We start from the raw sequence: 22,147 nt of genomic DNA, 5'->3' as shown, positions 1-22,147 counted from the left end.
TTTCTGGCTTTTCGACGAATCTTGACTGTATATAAAAAGACAGAATGAATTACCATGCATTGCTTACCGTGCTTTGTTATACACGTACAGAGTAATAAAAATGCTCAGTGACATCGTACAAGAGAAGCATCAAAACGTGTTCAAGTAAAAGTAGTCTTTGGAGGAGGATGGCAGTTATTTAGATCTTTTGGTGCAAATATATTATACAAGAGAAGGGTCAGGCCCATGGTCATTCAAGACTTCCAAAACAAGGGAACAGAATGAATCAATTAGATTATCCCACCGTGGTCCTTAACGAGGCAGGTGGGTTTTTTTGGGCCTTCGAGTAGTGGTACTGCAGTTCTCCGGAAACAAACTCGACTTCGTGGTGCTTGGAACTAAAACGCCTCAATATTTCTGCCTGAAACTGCTTTTGAAACAAAACCCTCTGCGATATTCCGGTCCAGTGTCCACACCAACACGCCCTCGCCGTATACCCACTACGTGCTGTCTATTCCCTGGTTTGCTTGTTTAGTGCCCTTCATTCCCCACCCAATACAATTCATCAAGAATGAATCAATCAAGCTTAAAATTTTTTTTTTTTTAAACCTCCGAGAGCAGCAATTTCAACACTAAAGCTCAAAACAAACAAACAAAAAACCTTGGATTTTATTATCGTGTAACAATAAAAGAATGGCAAATATATATTTAAAGCAAGCATACCTGTACACAAGTTTACAAGGGAGTCAAAGAACCATCCAAAAACCCTGAAGATCAAATGTTACAGGCGTTTTACAAAACATGCAATCGTTTTATATAATCACACGCTCAGCTCACCTCGCGTGCCCTTTCCAATTACACACAAATCAGCATTTTCAAAACATTAGATATTGTTGCACGAGATTAAAACAAAATTAAAACAATAAAACAGCTCGGCATGTATTCAAAGAATGTCGCTGTTCATCGGAGAGTCAGAGATTGGCGTCACGGTGGACAGGCACCTAGTTTTCACAACATGGTTGTACAAAGAGCAGGTTTTGTGTCACGTGGGCTGGCGTGTGTATATCATGTCCGTGTGCAGGTTTCAGAAGGTGGAACGGAGTCCTCCAAGGTTTAAGTCCCCACTTCCATTTCAGGAAGGGATCATGAATGAATCACAGACAAGGATGTGAAGTTTTCTTGTTTTTTTTTCAATTGTTCTTAAAAGATTTGTTCCGAGGGCTCTTTCCAGGATCGTCGCTGAGCCCCAAACAGCTTCCAACTGTAGTTCGTCTGTATTAATAATTCCAGGGATGGTTTTAAAAATCTCTGAGGTTACTTTATCATTCCCGTTGCTCCAATAAATCAGTGGAACGATTTCGGCGTTCTTCAGATTCCAGGATCTTTGCACTTCGTTTTTGAGGTCCTGGTGTTTGGTCATTTTCTTGATATCTGCGTTGTTTAGGCCGAAATCGCTGGGTACTGGCACCTCAATTAGCAATGCTTTCTTTTCTTTTTTGTAACTCGGTATTATAATCTGGTTGCAATGCTTTTTTCTATGTTTATTGTTCATGCTTGATGGGATCATCAGGTCGTCTGAGAGTTACTTCCTTGTTTTCAATTATCGCTTTTGGTGCTCGTTTTCCACGAGTTTTCTGGAACTGGGATAGGGGATAGAAGCTCAGCTGTGTAAGGGATAATGGCAGTGGAGGAGTCTTTTTAAAGTGTGACAGTGTATGCCAGCAGTCTCATATAGAACAAGTGTACAAAATGCAAAACAAGATGTCACCCAAAAAAGGGAGGGGGGGGATATGTGACTGTTGATGGAGAGGAATTTAAGGCAGTATGTAGACAGGGATTATTGAAGGAAATGGTACGAAGTCAAAACTCCTTAACTTTGACTCTCCTCAACCCCATTTGAACATTTCTAAACATCCTTAATTTGTGTGTGGTAACTGCATGGGGTATAACTTAACCTTGGCCTTGTACCTCGTGCCTGCAATCTCCAGTTCATAATCCCCCTGCGTCACATAATCAGGGGTGACTGACAGCAACTGGCCGTTGTTCGCATCTCTGTGTTGCACGTAGCCTAAACAAACATGACCTTTGAGGGTGAAGCTGTAGTCACAGCTCGTGGTGAAGCCCACAAACTGATTGTTCCGAAAGATAGGCTCATACCCATGTGGCCAAGGGTCTTCATCACAACTGTGTTCGGTGAGGATGAGCATTATTAGGCGTCGCCGCACACCATCTTGTTTTTGCTGTAGCAGGGCCTTACGACCAATAAAGTCTATGTCCTATAACAGAGGGAGAGAGGGGGAAAAGTGTGTGGTCTGCAACCCAAAAGGGACACTCTGCAATGGTCACAGCGATTAGGACAAAAAAAAAAATAGAACTTCATGTTCCCCAAAAGGGTTAAACAACCAATGAAACGCCATCGAGTTTCCTTGTACTCCAAGTGAAGGGCAGCCACGTCTTGCCGATTGGCTGTGAAAGTCATGTGACATGGATATGCATTTCACAGCCAATCACGAAACCACAAATGTGAGACGGTAGCCGCCTCCGCACAAACAAGGGGTAACTCATTGTAAAGTTACAATTATTCATATAGCATGAGCATCTGAAAGCAATGCAGCAATTATCAGCTTTTGAATTTTGGTGCTCGTTAAACGGTACGTCATTGTGCAGTGACTGACCTCGTTGAACTTCACACGATTTTCCCGTCCACATTCAAGCGGGGTTGTACACGAGTTTAGGTCTTGTCCCCAAAAAGGGAAGAACCTCTCGATGCGCAAGCTGCGCAGGGCAAAGTAACCGGCGTCTTTAATGCCGTGCTTCTTTCCAACGCCCATCATTTCATTGTAAATGTACAGCGCGTACTGGGGAAAAAAAAACAACAACAATCATTCGCAATACTTGAGACCATTTTTTCTGCAATGATGTCAAAGCTCATGGAAAAAAATAAAAAAAATAAGGGAAACCCAAATGATGGATGCAAGTTAGAAATACCAAATGTCTAATTGGACAAAAAAGGAAGACAGGAGACTAATAGACCAACAATATTTGTGAGTGTAGTAAAGATCAAGGCCGAGGGGAGGGAGGAGAGGAGGGGTAGTCTGGACATCACGACACTTTATAGGAGGAGGTGCAAAACCCAACATCGTTTGTACGCAAAGAAGGGGACGAGACTTCACCATCGTGAATATTGAGAGCAGAGATCCTTTTCAAAATGGCAGAGTGCCGACGCATAAAAATCGAAGACATGGGAAAACATCCAGAGAGTGACACGACTTCATGTTTACTATCCAGGGCGTCGACTCGGTCACGCTGACGCTGAAAGGAGATGCACGTTAAGAAGTTAACTGATTGGAGGAAGTCACAAATGCGACAAAAATCCATTCCTTTACATCTGCTGCAATCATGGGCTCCATCACAGTGCAAGTAATGGAATGGCCTGTAAATGAGAGGCCTTCAGCACCCTTCTTGATTATTGGTGTTGCAATGACTCTTCTCCATGTAAATGGGAGGAGGCAGCACATGGAAGATCTGCTCAATCAGAGAGCACATGTCCTAATGCCATCACCTTACAGGGATCAAGGCTCATGGAGGAGTGAAAAGGCAGCAGACTACCAAAAGGGTAACAGGGAAGGGGAGAGGCAGACACACAAGAAGTAAAAATACAATAACAAATAACAATGGTCTGGAGAGGAACAGAATGGGAAAGAATGAGCATGTGTAGAAGATATCCACGGGTGAGTGCATAAGGTAGCGATGGGCAGCACAAGACTTTAGTGAAGATGACAAGACAATTTCATAAAAGGGAGAATAAGGGGATGGATGGATACAAGTGGACAACTCGCCTTGACTTTATAATGCCTGGTGTTGGCTTAATGGTTAGGGTGGTGAGCTTTGGATCATAGGGTCCTGAGTTCAAATCCCGCTCAGCTGTTGAATTAATACCAGGTGGGGTTGACTCAGCCTGTCATCCTTCTGAGGTCAGCAAAATGAGTGTCAGCTTGCTGGTATCCTGTGGCGGAGTGGCAACCCGTCCAGGATTGTGCCCAATAGCCAAGGAGACTGCTTAAGCAGCGCCGACGCTCTGCACAGAGTATGGTCCCAATCTCCTCCTCCTCCTCCTCCTAGCCTTGACTTTGGAAGGATGAGCAGGTGGGAGTTTCTTGAAAAAGGTGTGCGATATGAGAGGGCAAAGGTAGGAGATGGCAAGAGGAGCAAGGCCAGATGTAAGTGTGTATATAAAAAAGCCAACCAACTTTCTGCCGGTGGTAGACAGTCTTTGTGAATCCACTTCCTGAAGCAGAAAACATGTTGAATAATCAGGATTGTTTTGTTGTTTTTTTGCCAATTTTAGACAATGAAAAGGTCGTGTCCAAAAGGAAGAGGAGCCTATGTTCGTTGGTGTCCTTTGGCTGAGAATACCAACGAGTGGATCAGAAACCAAATAAAATAACAAACGAGTTCATCCGTGTCTTGAACCGTGTCCCTCATTGCACCAAGCTGCGATGATGGACAAAACAGAAAATAGACGGTTATAGTGACAAAATTCTCAGATGGGATAAAGCCTACCGATTAAGATAAAGATTGTCTCTACACTAATGTCGATACATCAACAATGTCAGTCGTAAAAGTTCCGATCCGTACGCAGTCAAGGCAGCCAATAAGACTACTGAAGGAAAAGGAAATCGAACATGAAACAATAACACAGACTTGAGCATGGCAATTTGATTATATAAAAGGCAGTCAAAAGATTCTCGGAAACAACGCACTCTTAACGTGGAGCAATTCTGATCGGAATTAGGAAGAAAAAAACAAATCTACAGGTACATATTAATAAATATCGTTCACAGAGATAGAGAGAAATGAATCACAAAATAAAATAAAAACAAACCCCCCCCAATTCATTCATCAGAGACACCATACCTCAATAGGGATGTACAAGACAAAGCCAGGCTCGCTGGTGTGGGTCATGCTTATAACTCGAATGCCATTCGCGTAGCCCATGCTCATTTCCTGCATCATCCATGACAAATGCAGCATTCAAGAGATGTCACAAAGAACACAAGTGAAGAGATTCAAATGGGGGGGGGTGGGGGCAGGGGGAGGGATGTGTGTATCCGTGTGCGTGCGAAAGCCACGGCTACTGCTCGCTTGTATCAACAGGAAAAGGAAGGAACGACACCTCATCCATGCATTGTTCTCATCTATACTAATAAAAGGCAGTGTGTGTGTGTGTGTGTGTGTGTGTGTGTGTGTGTGTGTGTGTGTGTGTGTGTGTGTGTGTGTGTGTGTGTGTGTGTGTGTGTGTGTGTGTGTGTGTGTGTGTGTGTGTGTGTGTATGGTATATGCGTGGAGTCCTCCCAGGGCGGGTTCAAAGTATCCACCTTCATTTCGGTAAGGGGTCACGATTCATGGACCCACACACCCATGGACCCACATGGACTCCCAGGGTGGATTAATGGACCCATGGATTCATGGAATACCAAGGTGTGAAGTTTTCTGTTCTCAAAATTTTGTGCTGAGGGCTCTCTTCAGGGTCGTCACTGAGCCCAGAACGGCTTCCAACTGTAGTTTGTTTGTGGTGATATTCCCAGGGATGGTTTTTCATATCTCTGTGAGGTTATTCGTCATCATTCCTGTGAGGTTAATAATCACTGGTACAACTTTGGCATTCTTCAGCTTCCAGGATCTTTTCACTTCATGCTTGAGGTTTTCGTATTTGATCATTTTCATGATTTCTGCATCGTTAGTCCAAAATCACAGGTATTAACACCTCAATTAGCAATGCCTTCTTCTCTTGTTTTTGCACCCAAGTATGATAGCTCGGCACAACGCTTTGTTTTCGATGTTCACGCCCGATGGCATGATTAGGTCGTACGTGAGCGGTACTTCAATGTTTTTAGTGATTGCTTTTGGTTCATTTTCCCACAAATTTTCTGGAACTGAAATATCAAAGTTTTTGCAGATGTGCCAGTGGATTACTTTACAAATTCTGTTGTGTTGTTGTGTGTACAGCTGTTCTGACACGTTTTTTGTTTTTTTTTCGTGTTCGGTCATTAAGTGTCACATATTATTCTCTTTGCTAACCTCACCTCAACCCCTCACCTGTCTTTTTTTTCCCTCCTCTCCCCCACCCCTTTTCTGTCACTGTCCCCTCCTCGCTCCCCTCTCCTCATAAAATTCAGCACTCTCCTCCCACACATCTGTCGCTCTCTCGCCATCTCTGCGTGCGTGTGTGTGTGTGTGTGTGTGTGTGTGTCTCTCTCTCTCACGTACCCCTTCCTCCCACAGTGAATAGCAACGTTTGGTGAGGTGTCGCTCTACCCACCTCCCCTCTAACTCTTCTTTCCTCTTCCTCTCTGCCTCCCCTCCCCTCTCTCACCCGACACCTGCCTCCTCTCTCTTTCTCCCCCACTTTATTGACCCGTCGGCGAAGCGATGGGTTGTATTTGCTCGAATTCAAATATATCCATGAATCAGATTTGCATTCAGGAGTAACAATTATGGTTAACCATCTTAAAAATTGCCACCCTTTCATCTCAATGCTGAAAATCAAGTTTAAGACTATTTGAATCACAGATTTCATGTTAGTAATAGCAGGTTAAAAGTGTCCAGCGAGCAGATCGAAGTCATTGTCAAAAATAAAAACAAACACAAACACGTCATTTTGAAAGTCACGTGTTGGTGAGCAAGACGCTTTTTGCCGATTCAAGAGCGAAACACTGACATGAAGTCAAGTGTGCTGAGATTTGAGGCAAAGCCAGAAAACAAGGTAGGAGTAAAAAAAAACAAATATGAACAAGAACAAGAGCAATCAGAGATTGCAGACCCCCGCCAGGATGTTTATGTGGTGTTTTGTGGTTTTGGTGGTGTTTGTGTACTGGTGTGATGTAATTAATGAGATATAATTAGAACTGCCACTTTATAACTGCTGGCAGTGATGACTGGTAACAAGTCGTCCCGCTTTGATCGGACACCTGACCCTGACCCATGACGTTTTTGTAATGATTATTAAAATGAATTTAGAATGGGATTAAAATAAATCAAATGGAAGACTAAATAGGTACAGTCCTGCATTGGAATCATCAGAAGTTCACATTTCAGTTGCTGCTCCTCTACCCCCAAACCCATCCAGGCACAGCTAAGTGAGTCTTATTCAAAAAAAAAAAAAAATCAAAGAAAAAAAAAACTCAGATCAAAAATAAATAAATAATTCTGGCTGCCAGACCATGATCAAGTTGAAATTTAAAGCATGTATTCTCTATCACGACTCAATCATAATTGTGAAGTTTTACATCAATTGATTAAGCGGTTCCAGAGATTTTTTTTTTAAATATTTTTAATATTTAATATAATATTTTTTAATACTTTAATATTAATATATTAATTTAATATTTTTCTTCAATCCAATATGGCTGCCAAATCATGTGACCTATCAATTATTCCTCAACAAAGTTGTACACCCACGGCTTGGGGAACATTTGTGTGAAGTTTCCCCTCGATCTGTCCAGCCGTTCTGGAGAAGATTCCGAAGATGATTTTTATAGGTTTTAGGGTAAATCTAAAATGGCTGCCAAATCATGTGACCTATGGCATCATATGTGTAAAGCTTTTGTTCCTCATGGATAGGCGGTCACACGTGTAAAGTTTCACCTCAATCTGTTCAGCCATTCCAGAGAAGATTGAAGGGTTTTTTTTTTTTAAAGCAATATGGCTGCCGAACCATGTGACCGATGATGTCATCAATTTTTTTCCTGTGGACCATTTTATCTTGAAATGACCCTCAAAAATTTTCATACTGATCAGATGTTGTGCTCTGATTATGCAGATGACGTCATAGCGAAGGCACCTACAGAGTGCCTACCTCCGCCCAAACCGAATGTTCACCAAAATCTCATCAATTCATCCTGGTCTTATACCAAACCTGTCCACCAAATTTCATCCGAACCTGTTCACAACTTTTTGAGATGTCGTGCAAACAAACAGACAAACAAAAAGACATCGTTAAGAGCACGACGTTTGCAAAATCTCTGAAACAAATTTTATCATAAAAATAATAGGTGGTTGAATTCAGTGACCTGATGTGCAAATACTCTTCAAATTTTAAGTCAAATCGGATGAAAATTGAAAAAAAATTGATGAAAAAGTTATTGACCTTTGGCCTACGCTGATATTTTCACCTCAAAATCAATCGGCTTCTTGTTTATGATCAACTACCATTTTGTGGAGTTTCCTGAAGAACGGTATAAAATTGTGATCTGTAGGCAATTGACATGAAGACAGACAAACAGAATCACAGACACTTGCGAATCTTCAACTTCGCACGTAACAAACATGTGAAAACATAACCTCCGTCCACCTTCGGGGGGCAGAGGTAAGAACACGTTGGGACGGCTATATTACAAGATCATTGAGAAATATATGTGTGGAAGATAGGCTTTTAGCATTCCTATCAGAACTTGATGCCAGCAATATAGTTTTGACTCGTATGCCACATGCATTTGTCCATAGTCTTCAAATTTCCTTTCAATTCACAATGACATACACCGACCGTGTTTACGGATGTGTTTGTCCTGCACAAAATCTGTGGACAAGCTTATACGTGAGCCTTACATCAATGTATGAGAAAACGTCAAGACGTTACGAACCTTGCAAACCATGTAGCGGAATTGGTTCTGGGAGATTGGTATGTAGGAAAGGTCTGAGAGCACGCTCACTGCCAAAGGTCCGATCACGTTCAACGCTAAAACAAATAAAAAATACACACAAAAACGTCATAATTGCGTGAATTAAAAAAGGACGATGATAACTCATTTACACTACCCTATATGTTCATGACTACAGCAGCGACTCCAAATCACTGTCAAAGGAGCCCAATAAAAATACTCTTTTGTTGGCAGATTGTATGACGTGTGCACGATTCATACAGTGTGTTTAAATAAAACAGTGAGCCAAGTTATCGTATTTAAAAGTTATTTTACATCCAATACAGCATTCATTTAAAAATCAAAAATCAAAAATATATACAGTATTTATTCTAATATAAGCCCTGGGCGTTTATTAGAATACCAGTTTGATCAAGGAGAGAAGGGGGCCTTTATTAGAGACAATCTACAAACATACAATTTTTTATTATTTATTTGTTTTATTATGAAGATACAAGTATTGTCAAAGTAGAGGGGTATAAATTATGCACAATACGACACCATATTGACTTGACCACCGTCAAACACACCTGTCAACAAAGCCGGGTCCCGGCCTGGCCAGGCTCCCTCTACAGGCTACAGCTGTCTCAATTGTTTCACACCGGGTGACAGGGGAGGGGGAAGGGGGGCTATTATTAGAGACACCCTTGAAACATGAAAATTTTCTCAAAGAGGGGGGAGGGCTTTATTAGAAGGGGGGCTTCTATTAAAACAAGCCGGTAGACGACGAGGGATTCGCTAGGATCGAAGCGCTGGATACGATGCTTTTCATTCTGACCGATCCACCGACGAAGATTCATTGCCAAGACGTATTGGTTCACATACAATTGTTCCTCTGCCGAGCAAGATTTTTCCGATTGCGTATTTTACCAACTGGCACTCCTCATAAAAAATGACGTTAAATAGACACCCTATTTTTGAAGGACTACCATTTGAAAAATAATCAGTTTGCTGGTTTGTGCTGTGGAGCCTCACGTTGCGCACACGCACGCGCGCGCACGCACACGCGCGCGCACGCGCGCACGCACGCACGCACGCACGCACACACACACACACACACACACACACACACACACACACACACACACACACACACACACACACACACACACACACACACACACACACACACACACCCCGATAAACTTCTCTCAATGCTCTTGTTTGACCACACCTCCTGAGCCACACAATATTTTTCATAAGCCACTCTCACTTTCCTACGCCACTCCCACTTTTCATCAACCACGTGCACTTTCCCGAAGCTCCGCCCACTTTCCTAAGCCCCTCATAAAAATAACGGTGAATAGACACCCGATTTTTGAAGGACTACCATTTGAAAAATAAAACCTCAATCAAATATCGGCTCGAGTAAAATTTTCTAAATATCTCGAAGTGTTTTCCGAAGTCTCGTTTCTCTACATTCAAAACTGAAGGACAAGTATTGAAAATACTGTACGCGGTTTTTTGACCGCTGCACAGCAACGGGTGGTTGCTCGGCAACAAAATTCAAACGCGCATATTCCCAGTATATATTCCACATGTTGGCAAAGTTTCATCGAAATATGTTCGCTGGTTAGTGCTGTGGAGCCTCGCGTTGCAGACACACAGACAGAAAACCCGACAATAAGGGATATCTAGCATATATATATATATATATATATATATATATATATATATATATATATATATATATATATATATATATATATATATATATATATATATATATATATATATATATATATATATATATATATATACATACATACATACAAAGAGCAAAAGATTGTTTAGCAATTACTGAAACTCTCAAATGCCCAAATAATACACTGAACGTGCCAGAGTGCAAACGAGGAAATCTCCCGTCATCCTCATCTCTCACGATCTCCCCTCATCCAAGTAAACTGGATCGTGAAATCAAACCTCAGATTCCCGTGTGATCGTACCTGTGTATTTCCACGTCACGTCCTCCAGCTGCACGGAGCCATCGGCAGGCAGGTGACGTGACAGCCAGGCCCAGCCACGGATGTGCTGGTCCGTCGAAGACACAATGAAGAAGCTGACGCACAAGCACAAAGCAGGGTGCACGCACCACCCAAAAAGTAAGACAATATGTCTACGTGTCATCACCTGTGCAAAATAAACATGTGGAAAGCTACACAAGCTTTCCTTGAGATGAGAAACGTGACAACGATGCGATGCAATCAGCATGCGTCAATAAAAAATACATATAAATAAATAAAAATACTCCAGGGTTCATAGAACACAATACTCCACACAGTATTGAAGTATACACTGTTGGACCGTGCTATTCGTGGATTTGATATTCGTGGACCCCACGTATTTGCGGGTCGTGTGACCTGCCTGAACATCCCGGGTGTTTTTTGTTTTTTAAACACTTCAGGACTGGTATCCTATATCCACCTAGGAAAATGGAAATCAGTTGACATCATAGCATTACCTAAACAAGAAAAAGAGCAATCAGAGATTGCAGACCCTCACCAGGACTTCTTTTGTGTGGTGTATTTTGTGCGGTGTTTGTGTACTGGTGTTACATAATTAATAAGACATAATTCCAACTGCCACTTTATTATAACTGTTAACAGTGATGACCCGGTACCAAGACGTCCCGTTTTGATGCAACCCTGCTTTGATCGGACACCTGACCCATGACAATTTTTCTTCAATCCAATATGGTTGCCAAACCATGAGGAGGAGGAGGAGGAGGAGGAGGAGGAGGAGGAGGAGGAGGAGGAGGAGGAGATTGGGACCATACTCTGTGCAGAGCCTTGGTGCTGCCGAAGCAGTCTCCTTGGCTATTGGGCACAATCCTGGACGGGTCGTCACTCCGACACAGTATACCAGCATGCTGGCACTCATTTTGCCAACCTCGGAAGGATGACAGGCTGAGTTAACCCCACCTGGTATTAATTCAACAGATGAGTGGGATTTGAACTCAGGACCCTCGGATCCAAAGCCCGCCACCCGAATCATTAAGCCAAGACCAGGCATAAACCATGAGACCTTTCAAGTATTCCTTAACAAGCGTACACCCATGGCTTGGGGAGCATTTATTTGAAGCTTACCCTCAATTAGTCCAGCCATTCTGGAGAAGAAGATTTTTTTTTTTTACAGGTTTTAGGGTAAATCCAATATGGTTGGCAAACCATGCGACCTATCACATCATATGTGTGAACCTTTTGTTCCTCATGGATAGGTGGTCATACGTGTAGTTCCACCTCGATCTGTTCAGCCACTTCAGGGAAGATGGGTTTTAAAGGTTAAAAAAAAAATTTTTAATACAAAAACAAGAAGGCTGCTGAATCACATGACCGATGATGTCATCACATTTTTTTTTCTGTGGACTATTTTATCCTGAGATGACCCTCAAAAATGTTCACAATGATCAGTTGTAGCATTCTACATATGAAATTATGACGTCATAGCGAAAACACCGAGGATGTCATTAAAAAAAAATCTATCACATATTCCCCAAGTTTCAATTTTTTCCTTGGTGCGGTTTCAGAGATACAGAGGTCCAAAGTTTTTCTGTTTTTCCAACATGGCTACCACACCACGTGACCTATGATGTCATAATTATGATGAAAACGTCCCACATGAGTAGTCGCACCTATGGTGAAATTTTCATCTCAATCAGACAAGCGGTTGTGGAGAAAAACACGAAAGTTCTGTGCAGACAAACAAGCAAATGGACACTCACACACTACCCTCTCCTTCATTGAGGGTAAAAATGTGCAAAACAGATCCCCTTAGCTACAGCCCAATTAGCTTACTGTACTTCCAATCATCAGCCACGTTACGGAATCCATTATTGTCGTTGATATAAAATCATTCCTTTTCTCCAACAGCCTCATCTCAGATCATTAATTCGGATTCAGACCTGGTCACTCTACCTTGGACATGTTGCTTCTACTCTCCCAACAATGATAGAGTCCCTCCAGATCAGGCCCATCTCTCTGGACATATCTCGAGCTTTTGATACAGTCTGGCATCTTGCCTTGCTCTCCAATCTGTCTGCCTGTGGAATACAAAACCAACTCCGCTCCTCAATTTCTTACTTCCTCCCCTCTCGTAGTTAACGTGTGGCTCTCAACGGAACCCTTTCATCTCCTCTCCCCGTCACGGCTGGAGTATCTCATCGCAGTGTTCTTAGGCCCCATATTATTCCTAATCTTCATCAATGATCTCACTGACTCTCTGGAAATTGCTCTTTATCTCCTTGCTGATGATTCCACTCTGCTGTGACATCTCTCATCCTTCAGACAGACAGGTAGCAGCCTCTTCCCTCTTCTCAGACCTTGACAAGTCACAACCTGGTCAAACACAATTTTGCTGATGTATCCATATTGTCCACCCTTTGTCAGTCTCCGTCTACTCTCTCCCTCCACCCTGCCGTTGGCGTTTCCTCTTTCTCCTGATTTGTTCTGTGTAATCGGTTCCATGAGGCTAAACCATGTTAAAAAAAAACTAATTTAAAAAACACAATGCCCCGACCGACAAGCGTGGCATTTTTCAGGAACGTATCCCCCCCCCCCCCACGAATAGTGGGGTCCAACAGTACTTCAATTTTAATAAAAAATAATAATTTTAAAGATAGCTTTTAAAACAAGGATTCCAGAAGTTTAGCACGATTGAAGCAGTGTTATACACCACCCTATTTAACATGGCCAAGTACTGCTAAACTGGAGGTTATTGGTATTGACAAGAAGTTGATTTGTGTTCTGCAGTGTTCAAGTACAACAATTCAATTTAAATAAAATGAAGATTGTAAAAAAAATCGTATTAATAAATTAATTCCGGAATTTACCACCGTTGACACAATGGTCATTACACCACTCTGTCCAACACATTACACGAGTTATTTTTGCCTGTTTGTGTCCTTTATGATGTCATTAAAAAAAAAAGTTTACTGTTTGGAATGATTTTCAATTTCATTTCATTAGCAGAGTAAAAAATAATAATTCTCACTCCTCTACGGGTGTGCGATCGGGACGAATTCAGAGCCAAAGTCTGATAAAAAGGCAGGTTTGTTTTCCGATTCGTGTTCAAAATATAACATTCAAATTAAATTTAACTGTTCCTCGGTCATAAACCGACGTTTGTAGATGGACGGATGGACAGGAACCAATTGCTTAACACGGAGTAAATATATTCAAAACTCTTGATCCAGTTGATGTTGGTTACAGGAGTGCTTCCTTGGAAAAAATAAAAAAATAAAAAAATAAAAAAAAAGCACCATAAAATTATTTACAGAGAATGTTAATGAAGCAAGCAGCAAATTAAGAATACTAAAACTGGGGAAGGACCTCATTTGCATGAAAACAAACTTGTGGTTTCACATTTGTAGTAACAATGCTGGCTGTTTCAGTGATGACATACTTTCCCTTGCTGAGGCGCGCAATGCTGCAGTCGTTCTCGTACGCGCCGTTTGCGTTAAGCATTCCAGTGTGTACGACGGTGCCGGTGGGCACGTCCATGTCATCGCAGCACAACCACTGAAGCATGTCCAGGGCCTGCCTGCCGGTGGACTGCCGTCACACGAGGCACACACAGTCGTCAGCTGCAACCACTTCACCTTTCGAGCAAGCGTACATTTCAACAGCAGGTGTGTGAATTATACAGGAAGTGACATAAATGCTGGTCAAGCATTCTGGGTAAAACCAAAAACGAAGGCCATCACAGTCATGTGCGCTGAAGAACAGGGGTGCATCATCAAGTTCCTTGTGAAGGAGGACATCAAACCAGGTGAGATTGACGGGCATTATCCATACAATTTGGTGATCCACATCTTTCACATAGTTGTTTTTGAACGGCACAGAGGTGAAACATGGCCTTGCATTGGTGAGCGATCTTGAGCATTCTCACAATGCAATCACCTGCTGTCACTCAAGCAAATAAAATGTGCAAAACAGGTATTTGGGTGAATGGCCAGCTGATGTTACCACCTGGGAATACCTCCATAAAAATCTATTCTTTCATGGAATGGTTCATCCCATTCTGTATGTGGCTATACTAGCCATCCTCCAGACCAGGGGTCAGCAACCCAAATAACAAAAGCAGCCATTTTTTCTTAATTGGTCAAAAACACAATATCTTGAGAGCCACAATGCACGCAACCACGATTTGAATAATTGAATAACAGGACAAACACAAATCGATTGGTAACACAACACCTATTTACTGATGTTCACAAACTTTTCACATATTCTATTTCCTTACACAACATGAAAGACACAAACTAAACAAATGATGCTTGCAGACAAGACCTGTTTCATGGTCGGGTTGTCGGCGACGAAGCAGTCTCCCCCACCAGGTTTTCTGTTGAAGGTGTATGGATATGGACACCCAGCAGAATCAAAAACAAAACCTGTCAAAGTGTGGAGGAGTTCCTTGTGAGCCAACTGCCATCCACAACTAGCACCCCACTGTATCTGCAGACGTCCTCCTGCAGTTGGGTTACTTCTCATTAGGAGGTTAGTGGCAGGATTTGCACTCCGGCCACCGTAAAACACTTCATCCCGCAAAACCCACAAACGAAAGGAAATCTGAAAAGCCACTCCGTGGGAGTACCTCCTATGCAGCTGCCCTCCGCAGGGCAGCCCACTGGACAACAGGATTGCGGCAAAGCCTTCAGGACCCCCATTCCTTGATGAGGAGGAAAACCACAGGGTGAACTTCCAGGGTCAGATTGTGGGAGAGTGTGTGATGGAGTGGTGCTAAGGTGTCATCCACCAGATGGCATCTCCTTCGGTTAACCTGAGGCAGTCCCTTTGGGTGGGTGCCTGGAATGTCCTATCCCTAAGAAAGGATGATCACCTGTCTCTGTTATCATCTGAGCTCAAGCATTTGGACATCGGTATTGCAGCACTCTCTGAGGTTCGGAGATCGGATTGCGGCGAGATCATGGCGTGGTTACATCTGTGATTGGTCTGCTTGCTCTGATGGTTACCATGCAAAAGGAGTTGCTGGAGCTGTGTCCAAAAAGCTGACTCCAATGATAATTGAGGTAACACCAGTCAAGGAGTGTACTATGAGATGAAGGATTTGTCACTCCTTGGGTGTCGTTTCCTTGGTCTCTGCATATGCTCCGACTGAGGTGAGTGATCTCACCGTGAAGGACGCCTTCGATACCGCCCTCGAGTCTGTGGATGATCAGTGCCACAGGCGAGATACTCTTCTCGTCTTGGGGAATTTCAATGCATCGACTGGAACTGATAGGGATGGTCACGAGATGTGTGTTGGCCCCCATGGGTCTGGAACTGTGAACCTGAATAGCACCGAGTTCTTTGACTTTGCTCGAAGTCATGGACTGAGTGTGGCCGGTTCATGGTTTCAGCGCCCACAGGCTCATCGCTGGACTTGGTGTTCCAACGCTGGTGGTGTGGCAAAGGAGATTGACCATGTGCTCGTTGATGGTCGCTGGAGGATGATCCAGAACTGTAGCGTCTACCAGAGTGCTCAGTTCCTCAATAATGACCACAGCCTTCTTGCAGCACCTTTGAAGTTGCAGCTTAAATCCATGAGAATGATACCGTCCCAGCCTAGGCTGGATGTTGGCAAGTTCAAGGATGAGTGGGAAGCTGAAAAGTTTGCGAACAGGCTGAGTGGAGATTTGAGGGTCTGGGTGCTTTGGGTAATCCTGAAGAGTTGTGGAGTGCCTTCAAGACCACCGTCCTTGACGTTGTCGGTGGATGTCTTGGAACTCACCAGAGGGCGATGAGGAATTTTGTCTCTCAAGGGACACTGGATACCATTAACCAGTCACAGGGCCAGGCTTAATGGCAGAGCTGAGCTGTTTCGGAGGCTGATGTGTAAAACTGTATGTGCGCTCAGAGTGGACAAGGAGGCCAATGAGCGAGGAATATGTGAGGGGTGGAGCATCACCCGTGTTCAAGTGATTCTCAGGCATTGCGTTCCTCCAAGCCCATCCATCGGTGTACTGCAGTTGGAGCAGAGTGTGGAGGGCTCTTGACAGAGGAGTCCGAAGTGAAGGCCCGCTGGACCGGTTACTTTGAGCAGCTGTACCAGGCTGATCCACCAGCTCTTGAGTTGGATGTCAGGGGTGTTACTATCCCTTTCGCTGACCCTCCAATCAACTGCGGTCCACCTTCGTTTGTGGAAACACCGGCTGTGGTGAACCAATTGAAATGGGGTAAAGCTCCTGGGATCTGTGGCATCCAGACTGAACTTCAAGGCTGGTGGAAATGCTGTACTTGTGTCACTGCATGCAGTTCTGTGCTCTGCCTGGAACACAGGCATTATCCCAACTGACTGGAAGAGGGGCCTTGTTGTCCCTCTCTGGAAAGGGAAGGGTGGTCACCAGCACTGCAACAACTACCGAGGGGTGACGCAGCTCTCAGTGCCGGGCAAGATCTTTGCTCGGACAATTCTTGAGAGTGTTCACCACCATATGCTTGAGCACCAGCATCCAGAGCAGTCAGGCTTTACACCAAAGAGGTCACTTATTGACTGTACCCTAACTCTTCGGGTCCTCACCGAATGCAGATGAGAGTTTCGGCAGGGGCTGTTTACAGTATATGTTGATCTCTGCAAAGCGTTTGATTCAGTGAAAATGGTTGCCTTCTGGAGGATTCTTGGTCTTCGTGGGGTCCCACCAAGACTGATCAATCTGATGTCTGAACTATACCCTGGAACCGAGAGTGCTGCGAGATGTGGTGGTACCATCTCCAACTTATTTCCAGTTGTTACTGGAGTTCGTCAGGGTGTGGACTGGCCCCCACACTTTTCCACGCTTGTATAGACTGGATTCTGGGGAGGATGTCGGAGAGATCAAGCTGTGGTGCATCTTTTGGGAATGTCAAGATCTCTGACGTTGATTTCGCAGATGATGCAGTCATCTTTGCAGAGACTTAAGGTATCCTTTTGGGGGTCCTAGAGGTGCTGAATGAGGAGTTGAAGGGGCTGGGATTATGGTGTTCGTGGGTCAAAACTAAGATCCAGGCTTTCAATGACATCTTGGATGCTGCTGTCCTGTCTGTGCCCGTTTGTGGTGAGGATGTTGAGGTAACGGAGAGATTCACTTACCTTCGCAGTGATATTCATGTCTCTGCTGGCTGTGAGCCAGAGGTAAATAGACATCTGGGTCGGGCCTGGGGAGTCATGGATTCACTGGATCATGGGGTGTGGCGCTGCCGGTACCTGTGTGGGAGGACGAAAGTCCATGTCTTCAGGTCCTTGGTGCTTCCAGTCTTGCTCGACTTGGACTCTGACCAGGGATCTGAGGTCGAGACTTAATTCCTTTGTTACCAGGTCTTTTCGGAGAATCCTTGGCTATTACTGGTCGGACTTTGTGTCCAATGAGCAGTTGCTGAGAGAGACTCAAACGAGATTTGTTACCAGCATAGTCCATAAGCACATGTGGTTTGTTTTTCTGGTGCTGTCCTGCTCACCAGATTCTCTCAGCAAGGGAGTCTCGCGAGTGGAGGAGGCCAATGGGCTGACCAAGTTCCTCATGGTTGCAGCAGGTTGATCAGCATCTGAAGGAGATGGGGATGGGCCAGGCATCTGCCTGGGGGATGGCCAGACGGAGGCCCCTGGAATACCAGTGGAAAAGTGGGTGCAGCGATGCGCTGCGCTGCTCCAGCGCATGCTCCCATACCTGACCTGATCTGACGGGACACCCAGCTTAACGTTCATGCGAGAGTCGGCGCAACTTTCATGCAACACTCTCCCTGTAAAACACCAATCAATCTGTTTATACTCAGATGGATGCATGCACACACACACCGCTTACCTCGTGTACATCATTATATACAGTATTGTGAAACAAGACAAATTTGGTATTTCTTGGACGCCTGAGAGAATCCCATTCTAAATCCCTTTTGAACACCCCTCATAACTCGAAGTCAAGCCTCCATATCAAATCCTTATATTAGTCCTTGTAAGCAATCCATGTGCAGTTTCGCTTTGTTTGCCTGTTCTCCAAGATGTCGGATTGCAAATTAGGTGACATCTCCACACACACACACACACACACACACACACACACACACACACACACACAAACACACACACACACACACACACACACACACACACACACACACACACACACACACACACACACACACACACACACACACACACACACACACACACACACACACACACACGAAGGGGGAGTTATGAAACATCATCACAACATCTCGTTTGTTGTTTTGATACAAGTATCTCATTTTTGGGATTCTCGCTTTCCTGCCCAGCGGATCGGGATGTTGCTAGCTTTTTTAAAAGGGTGGGGTGAGGGGGAACAAATTCTAAACTGGCTGCACCATTGCTGACAAGATGGCCGAAATAATGCATAGCAGAGATGCACAGAGAACAACATCCAGTTAAAGGGGTGCTTTGCCCCAAATATTGGTATTTCATTTGAAAAAAGGTTCTTCTCAAAAACGACAACCAGATCCAGACCAACCTGGCCACGCAACATCGTAACTATGCCCTAACCTTAAGTTGTGCTCCCCATAGCTGTATCTGCCCTGGAAAGGGGGGGGGGGGGTCATGGCCTCTGTTCCCCAATCTCTCAATTCACAAAAACATATTTTCCTCACAAACTACATGACCGATACATCAGAACAGTAAGGTCTCATGGGGTTGTGCTCCCCATCCAGATCCACCCATATTGGAGGTTGAAAAGGGGGGTTCACCTCAAATTCAGGTAATCTACATATAAAAAGAGCTTGGTCTTGGTGTGTGTCCGTCCGTCCATCTGTCCAGCCGTGTAACTATATGTAATATTGGAATGGAACTTTGGACCCTTTATATTGCCGAGACCCCTTAGACCTTTGAAGACCCTAAGGACTCTCAATATGCAAAAGACTCGAAAAGACCCCAAAATAACCAAAAAGACCACAAAGACGCAGAAGTCCTCGAGGACCCAAAAGACCCTGACACAAAAGACCCCGAAGACACAAAAAGTCCCAAATGTCCGAATTTCTTACACATCTGGTACTGGTACTTACAAGATTTTCACGTTCAAGACATTATTCACAAAGGGTGTTTTACGACCTTTTATGACGGTCATAAAACAACATTTTTCAGCACGAGCAAAATGGACACACCAGTGAAACGAAGATCGAGATTATCGCGTTTTACAACTCGTGCAAGAACCAGTAACAGACGTGTAAGAAATTCGGACTTAACACGAGGACTTTGATGTGAATGGTGAAGAATGAGGAAATAATTGTTCAGAGTGCGAAAGGTTCGAGGAATATAGGGAGCGGAAGACAGGCCTTTTACCCAGAAATGGAAAACAAACTTGTTGCAAAGTTTAAACAGATACACATGCTCGAGGACTGAAAGAAAGTGTGTTTGGAATTTGTTTCCGAGGTACGGACAATTAAAATTACAATGACGTAAAAACGGACATCTGAAGAACATTTACCATTATAAGCACATGCCATGGATTTTTGAATACAAGCGCACACGGAAAATAAGCACATACACTTATTATCCAGATTCTACTGTTTGACCCACATGCCGATACAATTCAAATGAACGGTACAATCACGTACCCGCAATTCAAACTTCGTGAAAGAAGACATATCTATTGCACAAACGGCTTCCTTGCATGCCAGTACTTCGTCACGAACGATGTCGAACCAACATGGCTTGAAGAACGTTACATTCTGCTCACCATCACTTTGGCCTGTAGCATGAGTGTTCAAGTTCAGCAACTATCACAACACAAATAATCTTGCAACACTTGCTTCGTATCAAAGCCACAACTATCCCAAAAACTTATAGGAAACATGAAAAAAAAAATGCAGTTATCTTGCCAAAACATACCTTCAGTCACAAAATATTTCGGCCTTTCAAAAGCATGTTTCTCAGTCCACCGAGCACCCTGACTGTCCAAACGGTCATATAGAGGAGACGTGCGCAGACGCCGCCCTGTCTGGAACTCCACCCCGTGATACAGACGCTCATAGAGCAGGGCTATCCAAACAGGAAAAAAAAAAAAAAACCAACATCAGGTATCCATCTTGATGAACATTCATGAAAAAAATAAAAATCAAAGCATTCAAAATGGAGGAAAATAACCCATTTATAAAAGAGTATCAGTGGAGAAAGAACAAATTCAGGCAATGATTGTTGCAAACTTGTTCAAAAAAACTTGTGCTTTCCCCGAATGGAGTCAATGAATTTGGTGCATTCAAGCCCCAGCAGCAAATAATGCTCCATTAACATGACGTCAATTGCTAGCTCGTTCTAATTATCATTATGAGTAATGCAGAACGGTGCATGGGAGAATTTACGGACAACTTCCATGACACGATGTCGTAGAAAAGTACGGCTGCCTTGCAGGGCGCTGAACCTTCGGATATCCAAGGGCCAAACGTCCACTGAAGTGGAGCCAAAAGCGATCCACTCTGCGAGTAGCCTGGAATTCATGAGCGAGGCACAATGTCAGCGATGCATTCGTGGCATGTAATGGGATTAATTAGTGGCCACAATACAAAGGGATGCATGAGTTGGGCAAAAGAACAATAACAAATATTACTAGCGATACAAACTGGGACATTCTGCAGCCAGTGATTTGAAACAAAGAATGGAAGGCCATCGACCAGGATACAAAACAGTTGTGTATTTAATAGGAGGAGAATACAAAATGGGAAGACAATGCTATTGAAGCATAAACCCAGTGGGATCTACAGACACCAAGCAAAACACAGGTTTCTCTTTAAAGCAAAATAATTTCCTCTTGGGATTAACAAAGCAAAGTGTGGTCAGGAAGAGAACATAAGGCTTTATGAAAACAAAAAAAGTGATGAAGATGCAAGAAATGTTACAGGGAAGTAGAAATAACAATGTGGAGACCTCCGCCACAGGTCTCCGATCTCCATATTGCTGGTCTCAAATGCTAGCGCCAAACACGGCTTGGGGTTCTTTGTTGCTATTTCGGTAACGTCCACACAATCCCACTACTAGGGACAGCTTTAACGTGATTAAACCTTCTAAGGAAATGCCATAATGACCTGCACCTCTTGTCCCAAGGGCATGCTGCTGCTAAGTTTACAAGCCCCAACTTTCCAATAGATATTGCAGCCATCCACCAAGTTGTCGTTGAATACACTGCACAATGTGGTGTACCAAATGGGTTTTTAACCAATGTTTCGGCAAATGTAGATATCATGACAATAAACTGAACAAACACCACAAATAGATTTCAAAAGGTAACCGATATTGAAAATTATATTAGGCCGATGTACATCTCCACATTTTTGCCAATATATTAAACTCCTGCTCATCTTGTCTCACCCAGGAAGACAGCTGTAACTTTTACTCCAGCTAACCAACCACAAATTGATTTGCAAATGGGAAAGAGTGAAGTCGATGGCACGCCATCGCAAATCCCCAAGCTTCCCACCAAAAGCAAAGTTGCAGCCATCGTTCCTTCGATGGCAAAAAGTTCCATCACAAATGGC

The 22,147-nt window shown here is 43.6% G+C and overlaps 1 protein-coding gene across 4 annotated transcripts in view; it reads right to left on the bottom strand.

Moving 5' to 3' along the window:
- Nucleotides 1-618: 618 nt before the first annotated feature.
- Nucleotides 619-22,147, bottom strand: part of PDPR (pyruvate dehydrogenase phosphatase regulatory subunit) — a 59,637-nt gene continuing 38,108 nt past the window's right edge. For 3 of the 4 annotated variants that reach the window (XM_085893300.1, XM_085893297.1, XM_085893299.1), the window contains 9 exons: nt 20,978-21,102; nt 20,508-20,657; nt 20,234-20,367; nt 14,079-14,227; nt 10,625-10,737; nt 8,622-8,716; nt 4,897-4,986; nt 2,655-2,837; nt 619-2,255 (listed from right to left, as the gene is read on the bottom strand). In XM_085893300.1, the coding sequence (XP_085749426.1) occupies nt 1,896-2,255; nt 2,655-2,837; nt 4,897-4,986; nt 8,622-8,716; nt 10,625-10,737; nt 14,079-14,227; nt 20,234-20,367; nt 20,508-20,657; nt 20,978-21,102 (1,399 nt within the window). In that variant the 3' untranslated portion in view covers nt 619-1,895. Of the gene's footprint in view, nt 2,256-2,654; nt 2,838-4,896; nt 4,987-8,621; nt 8,717-10,624; nt 10,809-14,078; nt 14,228-20,233; nt 20,368-20,507; nt 20,658-20,977; nt 21,103-22,147 lie in introns of all 4 variants that reach the window. The other variant, XM_085893298.1, reaches the window with a different exon arrangement.

Source organism: Eptatretus burgeri, chromosome 8, assembly GCF_056783735.1.
Source record: "Eptatretus burgeri isolate ZD-2024b chromosome 8, Ebu_testis_v1, whole genome shotgun sequence".
NCBI lineage: Eukaryota > Metazoa > Chordata > Myxini > Myxiniformes > Myxinidae > Eptatretus > Eptatretus burgeri.
The sequence above is the reverse complement of the archived record's forward strand: the minus strand, read 5'-3'. Positions and strand labels throughout refer to the sequence as shown.